The 13,747-nt window shown below is 58.2% G+C and overlaps 1 protein-coding gene across 1 annotated transcript in view; it reads left to right on the top strand.

The window, feature by feature from the left end:
* Positions 1-8,344, top strand: part of EFNA2 (ephrin A2) — a 45,837-nt gene extending 37,493 nt beyond the window's left edge. Inside the window, exons 2-4 of the mRNA XM_086862965.1 lie at positions 869-1,158; positions 5,165-5,230; positions 7,887-8,344. Coding sequence (XP_086719091.1) covers positions 869-1,158; positions 5,165-5,230; positions 7,887-8,008 — 478 coding nt within the window. The 3' untranslated portion in view covers positions 8,009-8,344. The remainder of the gene's footprint in view (positions 1-868; positions 1,159-5,164; positions 5,231-7,886) is intronic.
* Positions 8,345-13,747: the final 5,403 nt, after the last annotated feature.

The raw sequence follows: 13,747 nt of genomic DNA on the forward strand, positions 1-13,747 counted from the left end.
GGGATGGTGGAAGAGGGTCCCTGCCCATGGCAGGGGGGGCTGGATGGGCTTTGAGGTCCTTCCCACCCAAACCATCCTGGGATTCCACAGTCCTGTGGTCACCTGCCCCTCTTTACTCACATCTGACGGTCCAGGATCAGCCGGAGGCAGCACTCCATCTCCTGGGAATGGTTCTCCTTGGCTCATTCCCACAAAACAAGAACCTCTTCAGTCCCAAAAAGAGCGGCTTTGGCCCAGCTCCAGCCCAGACACCGAGCAGGGCACAGAAATGAACATCCACAGGGGCTGGATGAGCTCTGAGGTGCCTTCCAACCCAAACCACCGTGCAATTCCCTGAGCCCAGGGTGCCGGTGACAGTAAAAGATTTTAAAATCATAGAAAATTCAGGGAGTTAGAAAGAAAGTTAGGCTTGGTAAACCTGGGGAAAAGTGTTAAAAGTAGGCCCTGGGAAATGTTAGGCCTTGTGCTTGCTGAGATCATGTGGAACTGCACCTGTGTAGTCAGGATATGATAAATGATATAATTGTCAGATGTGATTAATTATTGTTTAAAGAATCATGAAAAACGATGTTAGGGGTTTGGGGCGATCACGAGAAATCCACGCTTGGGTAAAATCAATGCATACACAATAGAACAATGTAAGTTTAATAATTAATATGAAAGTTATATAACAAGAGTATAAAAACATGTTCAAAACCAGGTGGGGTCAGATTTGGGTCTGTGCACCCCTGACACCCAAATAAAGCACCTTCATATTGATGATGATGATGATGATGATGATGATGATAATGATAATCATTATGTGATCGTGTGCTCCCCAACGCTAACGAGGGCGAGTTTCTGACCCTCTGACCCAACTTCTCCTCAGGTTCCACCGTGGGGACTACACGGTGGAGGTGAGCATCAACGACTACCTGGACATCTACTGCCCGCACTACGAGGAGCCGCTGCCGGAGCGGATGGAGAGGTACATCCTCTACATGGTCAACTACGAGGGCCACGCGTCCTGCGACCACCGGCAGCGCGGCTTCAAGCGCTGGGAGTGCAACCGCCCCGACTCCCCCAACGGGCCCCTCAAGTTCTCCGAGAAGTTCCAGCTCTTCACGCCCTTCTCGCTGGGCTTCGAGTTCCGACCCGGCCACGAGTACTACTACATCTGTGAGTGGCGCTGGGCATGGGGTGGGAGTGTCCCAGGGGTGTCCTGGTGGCTGGGTTTTTGAACCAAAAATTTTGGATAGTTTTGGCCCAAAATGCTGCGGATTCATCCCGAACCCGCAGGGTTTGCAGCTCAGGGCAAACGTCCCGTGGAAACTTTTGCTGGGGTTGTGTCACAGCTCTGGGCATGAAGAGTGACCAAGGCTCTCCAGAGGCACTGGTCTCATCCCAGTGGGAATGGCACTGGGAATGGCCCCAGCCCCAGGCAGCGTTCCCAGGATCTCCTGTGTATTCCTGTGCCCTCAAAAATATTCCCATCCTCTCCCATGTAATTCCCATCCTCTCACTTACATTTCCATGCTCTCACATGGAATTCCTATGCTCTCCTAATGTGTTCCTGTGCTCTCACGCGTGTTCCCATTATCTCACTCATATTCCCCTGCTCTCCCATGAATTCCTGTGCTCTCGTGTGTAATTCCTGAGCTCTCACACTCTCACGTGGAATTTCTATGTTCTCCCATGTGATTCCCATGCTCTCCTATGTATTTCCATGTTCTTGTGTAATTCCTGTCCTCTCCCATGTAATTCCTGTGCTCTCCCATGTAATTCCATGTTCTCCCATGTGATTCCCATGCTCTCCCATGTATTCCTGCGCTCTCTCATATAATTCCATGTTCTTCCATGTAATTCCTGTGCTCTTGTGTGTAATTCCTGAGCTCCCACACTCTCTCATGGAATTCCTATGTTTTCCCATGTAATTCCATGTTCTCCCATGTGATTCCATGCTCTCCCACATATTCCTCTGGTCTCCCATGTAATTCCATGTTCTCCCATGTGATTCCCATGCTCTCCCATGTATTCCTGCGCTCTCTCATATAATTCCATGTTCTTCCATGTAATTCCTGTGCTCTTGTGTGTAATTCCTGAGCTCCCACACTCTCTCATGGAATTCCTATGTTTTCCCATGTAATTCCCATGCTCTCCTATGTATTTCCATGCTCTCCCATGTAATTCCATGCTCTCCCATGTAATTCCATGCTCTCCCATGTAATTCCATGCTCTCCCATGTATCCCTGTGCTCTCCCATGTAATTCCATGCTCTCCCATGTAATTCCATGTTCTCCCATGTGATTCCATGCTCTCCCACATATTCCTGTGCTCTCCCATGTGATTCCCATGCTCTCCCATGTAATTCCCATGCTCTCCCGTGTATCCCTGTGCTCTCCCATGTAATTCCATGCTCTCCCATGTAATTCCATGCTCTCCCATGTAATTCCCATGCTCTCCCGTGTATCCCTGTGCTCTCCCAAGTCTGAGCTCCCTTTCTCACCCAAACCTGACCCCTGAACCACCTGGCCTGCTCTGGAGGAAACTGCTGCTGCCTGCAGGGCCCTGGCAGGGAATTTCCAGCTCCAAAGCATCCGCAGGGGCAGGAGGGGGAGAGGAACCCAATGGAAAAATAATCCAGCAGTGCTGGGAGCAGGTGCTGGGGTAAAACCCAAACCCAAACCAGGCAGCGCGACCCCGACCCCGGAGCCAGGGCCACGCTCCTCCACCTTATCATTCCTCCTCTTTTTCCTAAAGCAGCTGTTTTCAGCCCACTTAATTTGTTCCTTTTATCTATATTAAATTACCATTTCCCCCCCTCTCTCTTCCCCCCCCGTAAAATGTCACCGGCGCAATAACTGCGGCCACAACTCTCTCTTTCCCCCCACCGGCCCTCCCCTCTTGTATTTTATTTTATTTTATTTTATTTTTTTTATTTTTTAATGTCGTTAGGGAGAGATTACACAGGAGTAAATGGGAAGCTGATCATTGCTAACCCGGTTAGAATTCCCGTCATGCGGAACATTAGAAATTATGCCTCTTTGAGGAACCGTATTTAGCAGACATGAAAGAAAAGAAATTACCTCCTCCTCGAGCCCACGGATTGGAATCCATTAACCTGCCGGCACCGGGACACGCTCGTGCCTCCGGAGAGGGTCAAGGGCACGGGCTGGCCCTGGGGATGGAGATGGGATGCAGCAGGATGGGATGGGATTCTGTGGGATGGGATTCTGTGGGGTGGGATGGGATTCTGTGGGATGGGATGGGATTCTGTGGGATGGGATTCCGTGGGGTGGGAGGGGATTCTGTGGGATGGGATTCCGTGGGGTGGGATTCTGTGGGATGGGAGGGGATTCTGTGGGATGGGATGGGATTCTGTGGGATGGGATTCCGTGGGGTGGGATGGGATTCTGTGGGATGGGATTCTGTGGGATGGGATTCTGTGGGATGGGATTCCGTGGGATGCGATTCTGTGGGGTGGGATGGGATAGGATTCTGGGGGATAGGATTCCGTGGGATGGGATTCTGTGGGATTGAATTCCATGGGATGCGATTCCATGGGATGGGATTTTGTGGGTTGGGATTCTGTGGGATTGAGTTCCGTGGGATAGGATTCTGTGGGATGGGATTCCGTGGGTTGGGATTCTGTGGGATGGGATTCTGTGGGATTGAGTTCCATGGGATAGGATTCTGTGGGATAGGATTCTGTGGGATGGGATTCTGTGGGATTGAATTCTGTGGGATGCGATTCCATGGGATGCGATTCCATGGGATGCGATTCCATGGGATGCAATTCCATGGGATGCAATTCCATGGGATGGGATTCCATGGGATGGGATTCCATGGGATGCGATTCCATGGGATGGGATTCCATGGGATGAGATTCCGTGGGGTGCAATTCCGTGGGTTGGGATTCTGTGGGATTGAATTCCGTGGGATGGGATGCTGTGGGATGCCTGTGGTGCTGCTCAGCTCAGCACTTTCTCCTTCCCCCTGTTGGGTGCAGCTCCAAAAAGGAAAATGGGAGGGTAAAAAAAGCCCATCCCCATGGAAGGATGGCAACAGCCCTGGAGGAGCTGGGATGGAGCAGGGATGGAGCAGGGATGGAGTTGGGATGGAGTTGGGATGGAGCAGGGATGGAGCAGGGATGGAGCAGGGATGGAGCAGGGATGGAGCAGGGATTGAGTTGGGATGGAGTTGGGATGGAGCTGGGATGGAGCAGGGATGGAGCAGGGATGGAGCTGGGATGGAGTTGGGATGGAGTTGGGATGGAGCAGGGATGGAGCTGGGATGGAGCAGGGATGGAGTTGGGATGGAGCAGGGATGGAGCAGGGATGGAGCTGGGATGGAGCAGGGATGGAGCAGGGATGGAGCAGGGATGGAGTTGGGATGGAGCTGGGATGGAGCAGGGATGGAGCTGGGATGGAGTTGGGATGGAGTTGGGATGGAGTTGGGATGGAGCAGGGATGGAGCTGGGATGGAGTTGGGATGGAGCTGGGATGGAGCAGGGATGGAGCAGGGATGGAGCAGGGATGGAGTTGGGATGGAGCAGGGATGGAGTTGGGATGGAGTTGGGATGGAGTTGGGATGGAGTTGGGATGGAGTTGGGATGGAGCAGGGATGCAGCTGGGATGGAGTTGGGATGGAGCTGGGATGGAGCAGGGATGGAGTTGGGATGGAGCAGGGATGGAGTTGGGATGGAGTTGGGATGGAGCAGGGATGGAGCAGGGACGGAGTTGGGATGGAGCAGGGATGGAGTTGGGATGGAGTTGGGATGGAGCAGGGATGGAGCAGGGATGGAGGAGCTGGGGCGCTCATGGTCCTCCTCTGCTCAGCACCTTCTTCTTCCCCCCCATGGGGTGAAATGCCAAAACAGAAAAGAAAAGGGCAAAAAAACCCCACCTGCTTTAATTAAAAAACCAGAAAATTAAATTTAAATTAAATCTCTTTTTATATATATAAAATAAAATTAACTCTCTTTATATATATATATATATATATATATAAAATAATCCCATTTTCCCATCCTGAGAGCAAGTATCACTCCAATAACTACTGTGATTCCTCCCTTTCCCCAAATGTTCATTATTTTAACAATATTTATTATTTTTATTGAGTGCCTTGACCCTCATTTTCAGCTGTCCCCAAAACCCACCCCCTTTGTCCCCTTTTCCTCCCGCAGCCGCGTCCCCCCCGAACACGGTGGACAGGCCCTGCCTGAAGCTGAAGGTTTATGTTCGGCCAACAAGTAAGTGAGAGCTTTGGGGGGTCCCTGGGGGGGTCCCCAGGTCCTGCCAGGCTTGGGGACAAGTGGTGGCCTTTGGGTCCCACCCCGATGGTGACAGGGATGGGGACAGGGCCCCTCAGCGCTGTCCAGACAGAGAGATAGGGATTTTAAAAAAAAACCCAGAATAAAAATAATCGTCCCTGCTCTGTGGCTACTTTTCCGACTCGCATAAATCAGCCATTTAAAAAAACAAATTAATAATTTTCTTCTGCTGTTAACGTGTAATTAGCAAATGGCAGCGGCTCTCCCCGGGGACAGCGGAATGTCACCGGGTAACCGATGGCTCTCGCCTCCCTTCCTTTGGTGGCTTTCAAATAAAACCCGGCATCTGTAAAAACTCATCACGTTCCGTTCGGGGCTGGGCTGGGCGGGGAAATCTCCCGATATTATTTTTTAGTGTTTTAATAATATCGAGATTTTGTTCCGTCTCGTGGAGGGGAAGGGAAGGGGGAGAGAGGCTGGGGCTGGGGGGTCCCTGAGGGGGCACCCCTTGACTGGGTCTGGCCCTGGGATGGGTCTGGAAGCTTCTCCCGGGCACGAGGGATGCTCTGGGATTGGGGGGACGGGGGGGACCAGGCGGGGGGAGCGTTGGAGCCTCCCCAGGCAGGAGCTGACTCTGCTTTTCCTGCTGCCAGCTCCGTAAAAATCCAAAATCCGGTGACAAACTGGAGAGAGCTGAGCCGGGGGAGGGGCCACGTGGGGTCCCGCGTGTGTCCCCGTGTGTTCCCGTGTGTCCCGGTGTGTCCCCCGTGTGTCCCCCATGTGTCCCGGTGTGTCCCCGTGTGTCCCCATGTGTCCCCATGTGTCCCCGGTGTGTCCCCCGTGTGTTCCGGTGTGTCCCCATGTGTCCCCCGTGTGTCCCGCATGTGTCCCCGTGTGTTCCGGTGTGTCCCGGTGTGTCCCCCGTGTGTCCCGGTGTGTCCCTCATGTGTCCCCCGTGTGTTCCGGTGTGTCCCCGTGTGTCCCCGTGTGTCCCCATGTGTCCCGGTGTGCCCCCGTGTGTCCCCCGTGTGTCCCCGTGTGTCCCCGGTGTGTCCCCGTGTGTCCCCCCTGTGTCCTGGTGTGTCCTGGTGTGTCCCCGTGTGTCCTGGTGTGTCCCCATGTGTCCCCCATGTGTCCCCTGTGTGTCCCCGGTGTGTCCCGGTGTGTCCTGGTGTGTCCCCATGTGTCCCCCGTGTGTCCCGCATGTGTCCCCGTGTGTCCCGGTGTGTCCCGGTGTGTCCCCGTGTGTCCCGGTGTGTCCCGGTGTGTCCCGGTGTGTCCCCCATGTGTCCCGCTGTGTCCCCGTGTCCCCCGGTGTGTCCCCGTGTGTCCCTCATGTGTTCCCCGTGTGTCCCCGTGTGTCCCGGTGTGTCCCGGTGTGTCCCCTTGTGTCCCTCATGTGTCCCCCGTGTGTCTCCCCTGTGTCCTGGTGTGTCCCGGTGAGTCCCGGTGTGTCTCTGTGTGTCCCGGTGTGTCCCGGTGTGTCCTGGTGTGTCCCCGGTGTGTCCCGGTGTGTCCCGGTGTGTCCCCCGTGTGTCCCAGTGTGTCCCGGTGTGTCCCTGGTGTGTCCCGGTGTGTCCCGGTGTGTCCCGGTGTGTCCCCGTGTGTTCCCGTGTGTCCCTGTGTGTCCCGGTGTATCCCCGGTGTGTCCCCCGTGTATCCCCGGTGTGTCTCTGTGTGTCCCGGTGTGTCCCGGTGTGTCCCGGTGTGTCTCTGTGTGTCCCGGTGTGTCCCGGTGTGTCCCGGTGTGTCTCTGTGTGTCCCGGTGTGTCCCGGTGTGTCCCGGTGTGTCTCTGTGTGTCCCGGTGTGTCCCCGGTGTGTCCCGGTGTGTCCCCGGTGTGTCCCGGTGTGTCCCCCGTGTGTCCCGGTGTGTTCCCCGTGTGTTCCGGTGTGTCCCCGGTGTGTCCCGGTGTGTCCCGGTGTGTCCCGGTGTGTCCCGGTGTATCCCGGTGTGTCCCTCATGTGTCCCTGGTGTATCCCCCGTGTGTCCCGGTGTGTCCCGGTGTGTCCCGGTGTGTCCCTGGTGTATCCCCCGTGTGTCCCGGTGTGTCCCGGTGTGTCCCCGGTGCTCCGGGCTCCCCTCCCGGGACCCCCAGGCTGTGGGCAGGGTGTGACCCTGTCCCGAGCGGCTCCATCCCGGTGTGACCCCCGGACAATGTCACCTGGCCCAGGGCAGGGCTGCGAGGCTCCGGTGCCCCGGGCAAAGGGCAGGAACCGGAGCGCCCTCGGCATCGCCACGCTGCCCATCCCGGTGGCCACAGCCACGCTCGGCTGTCCCCGTGTCGCATCCCGGGGGTGGCAGCTGCGCTTTTGGGGAGGCTGGGATTTAGGGAGGCTGGGATTTGGGGAAGCTGGGATTTGGGGAGGCTGGGATTTGGGGAAGCTGGGATTTGGGGAAGTTGGGATTTGGGGAAGTTGGGATTTGGGGAGGCTGGGATTTGGGGAGGCTGGGATTTGGGGAAGTTGGGATTTGGGGAAGTTGGGATTTGGGGAGGGCTCTGTGCCCAGCTCATCACCACCCCAGTGCTGCCACCTCGCAACCCCGGGGTGCCGAGCATCACCGCCCCTCCCGTTCCATCCCGGACCGCAGCCATCCCCCGGCTCACCCTCCCTCTGTCCCTTCCTCTTCCGCAGACGATTCCCTCTACGAATCCCCGGAGCCCATTTTCACCAGCAACAACTCCTGCTGCAGCCTCAGGGTGCCGCCGGCGGCGCTGGCGGTGGTGCCGCTCGTCTGGACGCTCCTGGTCTCGTAGCACCGACACCGACGGGAGCGGCCCGGGCCCGGATCCCGCCCGCCCCGCAAGCCCCGGGTGGTGCCCGGGGAGGGTCGGTGCTGCCGGCGAGGATCTTGTCGCCGCCTGAAGTCCCCGCCGTGGCACGGCCGTCCCGCCGGGAGCGGTGCCCGGCTGTTCCCGGGGATGGATCCCGACTTCCATCCCTGCCCTGCAGCTCGGGCTGTCCCGGCGGGGAGTTGCTTTTTACATTTCTAGACCAAATACAGAGTCCTCGTCCGTCTGGCTTTTTTTTGGTTTTTGTTTTTTCTTTTTCCTTTTTCCTTTTTTTTTTTTTTTCTTGTTTTGTTTTGTTTTTTTTTTAAAAAAAAAAGAAAAAATATTTTTATTTTTATTTGTTGTTCCCGTCGGGTCCCCCTTGGTGCCAGACTGACCTGCACGGGCCGGGCTCAGGTCCCCGCTGAGCCCCCATTGTCCCCACGGCGGGCAGAGCCACCGGGACCCCCGGACACAGCGATGGTGCCAGCGGCTCCGGGGGCACGGACTCCTTCCCAGGACGCCACGGAGCCGGACCCGCCACCCTCGGCCACCCCCTGCCACAGGCACGGGGGGCCTGGACGGACACAGCCCCCTCTGAGCGCTCGGGGGTTCACCCTGTCCCCTCCGCTCGTGTCACAGCCGCCACCACCGTCCCCGTGGGACACCGGGCTGGCTCCGTGAGCAGCAGAGGAAACTGGAGAGCACTGGGGACACCCGGCATGGGGACACCGGGATGGCCGGCATGGGGACACCGGGATGGCCGGCATGGGGACACCAGGAATGGTCAGAGGAGACAGGGAGCACTGGGATGACCGGCCTGGAGAGCACTGGGGACGCGTGGCCACCGAGGACGGGCGGCACTGGGCGAGCAAGCCGTGGCCAGCGTGGAGAGCACCAGGGACGCCGGGCATGGGAGCAGCAGGAACGGCCAGCACCGGCAGCACCGAGTGGCCACCGGCACGGGGAGCACCGGGAACGGCCGGTGCTGTGGATGAGCGGAACTGGGAGCGCTGGGAAGGGCTGGCGCTGCCCATGGCCGGCACTGGGAAGGCCGGGAATGGCACGGGGAGCACCGCCGGGCGCTGGGAGCCGGCAGGCCGGGCTCGCCCAGCCGTGGCCATCGCTCTGAGGGCGTTGGGGTGTGTGTGTGTGTGTGTGCGCCGTGGATTTTCCTCCTCCACCCTGCTCCGTGTCCCCCCGATGCTTTGGGGGTACAGGAGCCCCCACGGAGGGGCCGGCGGCCACGTGTGGGACCTTCCTGGTGCTCCCCCATTGTCCCCCGACATTCCAGGGCTGGGCTTGGGGATTTTTCCCTTTTCCTTTGCGTTAATTAGTGAACCCCCCACCCCAAACCCCCGAGCCGAGGTTGGCCCTGACCCCAGGGGTGGCAGATCCCCAGGGAGGGGTCACCCCGCAGCCCCGGGGTCTGACCCCTCCTCGCCTTAAATCTGGGGCTGTCCCACCTTGGGGGGGTCTTGTGCCCATCCTGCAGAGCCCCCCCAATTCCCAGGGGGGTCGGTGGTCCCGGGGGACGCTGGAGATGGGCTCAGACCTGGCTGGAGCCGCCCCATTCCGAGCGGATCCCGGCTCCGTCCCTGTACATAAAGCGCTATACTGTGAGCGGTTTTTTTTATGTATTGTTGAGAATGGATTTTATGGAAGGGTTTATCTTATTTTTATTTTATTTTTATTTTTTAGACTAGGAAGCTGGAATCTTGCAATAAGCTCATCTCGACCATCCAAAAAAAAAACAACAAACAAACAAACAAAAAAACCAACAAAAAAACCCCACAAAACACCGGAAAAAAAAATTACAAAAAAAAGAAAATGACCAAAAAAAATTAAAAAAAAATTAAAAATCGTAATTAAAAAAAGAAAACAAAAACAAAATCGCATTCCCTGCCGTCCCTGTCCCTGTCCCGTGTGTCCGGACCAGGTCGTGGTTCCCGAAGGTGACAAAAGCATTGTGTTTATGGGGGGGGGGATGCGGGGGGCACCCGCCGGGCTCTGAGGCGGAGCCGGCAGCACCCGCCTGGCCTTCGGTCTGTGTTTTATATATATATAGATTATATATATAAATATCTATATTGTGTACAGCGACTGTGGGAGAGTGGAAGGACGGAGGCGGTGCTGGGGGAGGGCTGGGGGTCCCCTGGAGCAGCCCCCCCTGCCCTCGGCGCTGTCCCCCCCAGCCCGTGCTGCTCCCTCGCTCCGTCCTTCCACGTTTCCGCTCTCGTCCTCGACGTCGTGCTGATGGTAACCGGATCTCTCACCCCCCATTTGGATTCTGTATTTTTTTATAATAAAATACAAATAAATGTCGTGTGAGGGCCTTGCTTTGAGGAATCACTTTTCCCTCCTCCGTGTGTCCCCTCCGCTTGTGTCCCCCGAGGGCTCCGGGGGGTCCATCCTTGCTCCCTGTGCAGCTCCTTTCCCTTGGCTCCACCAGGGCTCTGCAGCCAGGCCTCTCCATGCTGGGTGGTGCGTTAATTACGGGAAGGATTTAATTACCCTGTTAATTAATAGTAATGGATATTAAATTAATTAATATGCAATTGTTGATAGTATTTAATTATTGGAGGCTAGGCTGCCTGGCGGGTGGGCGCTCGGGGCTGGCAGCTCCCACAGCCCTGGCTCCTCACCTGCCGCTGCCTCAGTTTCCCCAGGAATGAGACACCAGCAGGTGACATCCTGGCAGGCCACCAAAGCCAGGCCAGGCCGCTCTGAGGTGGCACCACCAGCATCCTCATCTCTTTTTTCCCTTAAACCCTAAACTTTTTCGGAGCGGCCCGCGCGCCTTCCTGGCGTTTTTATTCCAGCATAATTAGCAGCAATAGGAACAACCCGCTGGTAATTAATTGAGGCTCCCACAGCTGATCCGAGCTCTGAAGTTTTGCCACCAGAGGGTGAAAGACTAATTTGGCTTTTTAATAAGGGCCATATGTGTGCCAGGAGCGGGAGCGATGCCACCCACCGCTGGGGACGTGGGTGCCACCTCCAGCCCCGCCGGTGACGGCTCCGCCAGAGGGAACCACCGGTGAAAGAGCCTGGCAGGGATTGACCAAAAAGTGAATTTTTAGACCCTCTCAGGAGGTTTTCTGAGGCCCGGCTCATGATTTTTTTAACGCTGGGAGTTGGAAATAGGGAGGTAAAAATAGCGAACGGGCAGGAGTGAGGCTGAGACGGATCGTCGTTAGTAATTAATGAATGGAGTCGTGGGGCTTTATAGGGCCTGAATGGGATCATTTAGAGCCCGTCTCTCGTGCAGAAACATCGAGGTTTGATGTGAGCAGCGGTGGTGATGGAGAGCTGGGCTGGGCCTGGATGCTCCGTGTGCTGGATCCCGTTGGGCTGCGGGATCCCCATGGCAGCAATATCAGAGCAGGAGCGGAGCTGGGTCATTCCAGCTGAAAACTGGGGCTGGTTCCATGGAGTCAGGCTGGGAGGGGCCATCCTGCTGCCCACCTGCTCCAGAGCAAAGGCACCGGGACCCCCGGGGGTCCTGAGCCCCCGTGCACCCTTATGAGGTCTCTGCTCCCTCTGCTCCTCGCTCCCTTTCAGCATTAATCGTTTTTATTTTATTTAATCCCCTGGAGGCAGTGGGTGCTCCGTGCTCTGCTGGCCCGTGGAATATCCCACCTGGAGCGACATTCCAGCTGTGCAGATCCCCCAGTCCCGGTGCTGTGCTCCAGGTTTGCACAGTGAGGAGGCTCAGGATGGTCCCCAGTTCCCTCCCTGCCCTGGTCCTCATCCCAGGGGTGTTCAGCCAGGCAGGGCTGATCCCTGCTGGGCTTTCCAGAGGGATTTTCCCACTTTGTGCCGCAGAGGTGCCTGTTCCAGCACGGACACCAGCTGGGCTGGGGGCATCACCTGGGCTGGGGGCAACCACCTGGGCTGGGGGCATCACCTGGGCTGGGGGCACCAGCTGGGCTGGGGGCATCACGTGGGCTGGGGGCCTCACCTGGGCTGGGGGCACCAGCTGGGCTGGGGGCATCACCTGGGCTGGGGGCACCAGCTGGGCTGGGGGCACCCATGGCCACTGTGGGGTTCACGAGGCCGAGCCCTCCCCGGGGCTGCCCGAGGCAGAGCAGGGAGCTGGGAACACCCTGAGATAAAAATCAATTTTCCTCCTGCATCCAGCTTCAGTTTGCTCCATTGAAATGAATTCCCAGTGGCCAGGCTGTCCCTTTGGCACCCTTCACAGGGGCTGGTGGGTGCTGCGAGGCTCCGGCTGCTGGCTGGAGCCGGCACAGCGGCCACCGAGGCTGGCTCAGTGGCCATCGAGGCTGCCTCAGTGGCCACCGGCCCCCTCCGAGCACTACAGCAGGGCTGGGGGCTCATCCCAGCGCCCCTGTGTCCCGTCCCACGGAGGGGACCACGACACCCCGCAGCACCGTGTGCTCCCCGCGGGCTCACCGGCACCTCCCGGGCTCCCCCACGTCCCTCCAGCAGCTCCGGCGGCGGCTCCTGCCCCTTGTCCAGCTCGCAGGGGGATGCGGGATGTCGCCCCTGGCCCTGTGTCCGCTCCGGCTGTCACCGCCGCCCCCTCCCCTCCCCTCCCCTCCCACCCTTATCTGCTGCTAGGTACAAGCGCTACAAGCAGGAACGCTCCTGGAACAATCTGCCAGCTGCGGAGCACCTGGAGAATCCCAGAGCGGGGGATGATTTATGGAAACAGCGCGGGAGAGGAGAGCGGGGAGGCGAGGAGAGAGCGCCGGCTCCCAGCCGGCCCCGCCGCTCCCTCCCGCAGGTTCGGGATGCGGGACCGCTCCTTCCCGAAGGTTCGGGATGCGGGACCGCTCCATCCCGGCGGTTCGGGATGCGGGACCGCTCCATCCCGCAGGTTCGGGATGCGGGACCGCTCCATCCCGCAGGTTCGGGATGCGGGACCGCTCCATCCCGGCGGTTCGGGATGCGGGGCCGCTCCCTCCAGTGGGATCGGGATGCGGGGCCGCTCCTTCCCGCAGGTTCGGGATGCGGGGCCGCTCCCGGCCAGGCTGGCGGGGGGCTGGTGGGGAAGGCAGGTGAAAGACCCCCGGCCCTTTGTGGCCATGGGTTTGCAGGATCCGGCCCAGCCGGGTGTGTAATTGTGCTCGGCCCTGGCCGCTCGCTCCGGGGCAGGAAATGGAACTTTTCAGGCCTCTCGACACTGGGGTTTGTTCAGCTGTTAATTTTCCCCAGCCCGGGGAGAGAAGGGGGCGTGGGGGGTGGAGGGAGGATGGTGGAGGGGTGGGAGGGGGTTGCTGCAGCCCCCCGTCTGTGGGGGATTCCTGGGAATCATCGAATCAGCAAATCCCACAACGATTTGGGTGGGAAAGGACATTAAATCCCATCTCATTCCACCCCTTCCATGGGCAGGGACCCTTCCACCATCTCAGGTTGCTCCAAGCCCAGTCCAGCCTGGCTTTGGACACTTCCAGGGATCCAGGGGCAGCCACGGCTTCTCTGGGAAACCCATTCCAGTGCCTCGCCACTTCACAGGGAGGGATTCCTCCCCAGAATCCCCTGGATGCCACGGGCGAGGGCACCTCAGGAGGTCACCGCGTCTCACCCACCCCCAGGCCACCTTCCCTTCTCCTTTCCCCCGGTTCCAAGCCCAGCCTGGCTGGCGGCAGACACGGCCCCGGTGCCGAGCATCGCCACCGCAGCCCCCGAGCTTTGCCGGATTTCTCCCCCAGGCGCGGAGCGAGCATCCATTCCCCTCGGAGCTCCTCTCTCGCA

The sequence above is a fragment of the Cyanistes caeruleus genome, chromosome 25 (assembly GCF_971803275.1).
Source record: "Cyanistes caeruleus chromosome 25, bCyaCae1.hap1.1, whole genome shotgun sequence".
NCBI classification, from domain to species: domain Eukaryota; kingdom Metazoa; phylum Chordata; class Aves; order Passeriformes; family Paridae; genus Cyanistes; species Cyanistes caeruleus.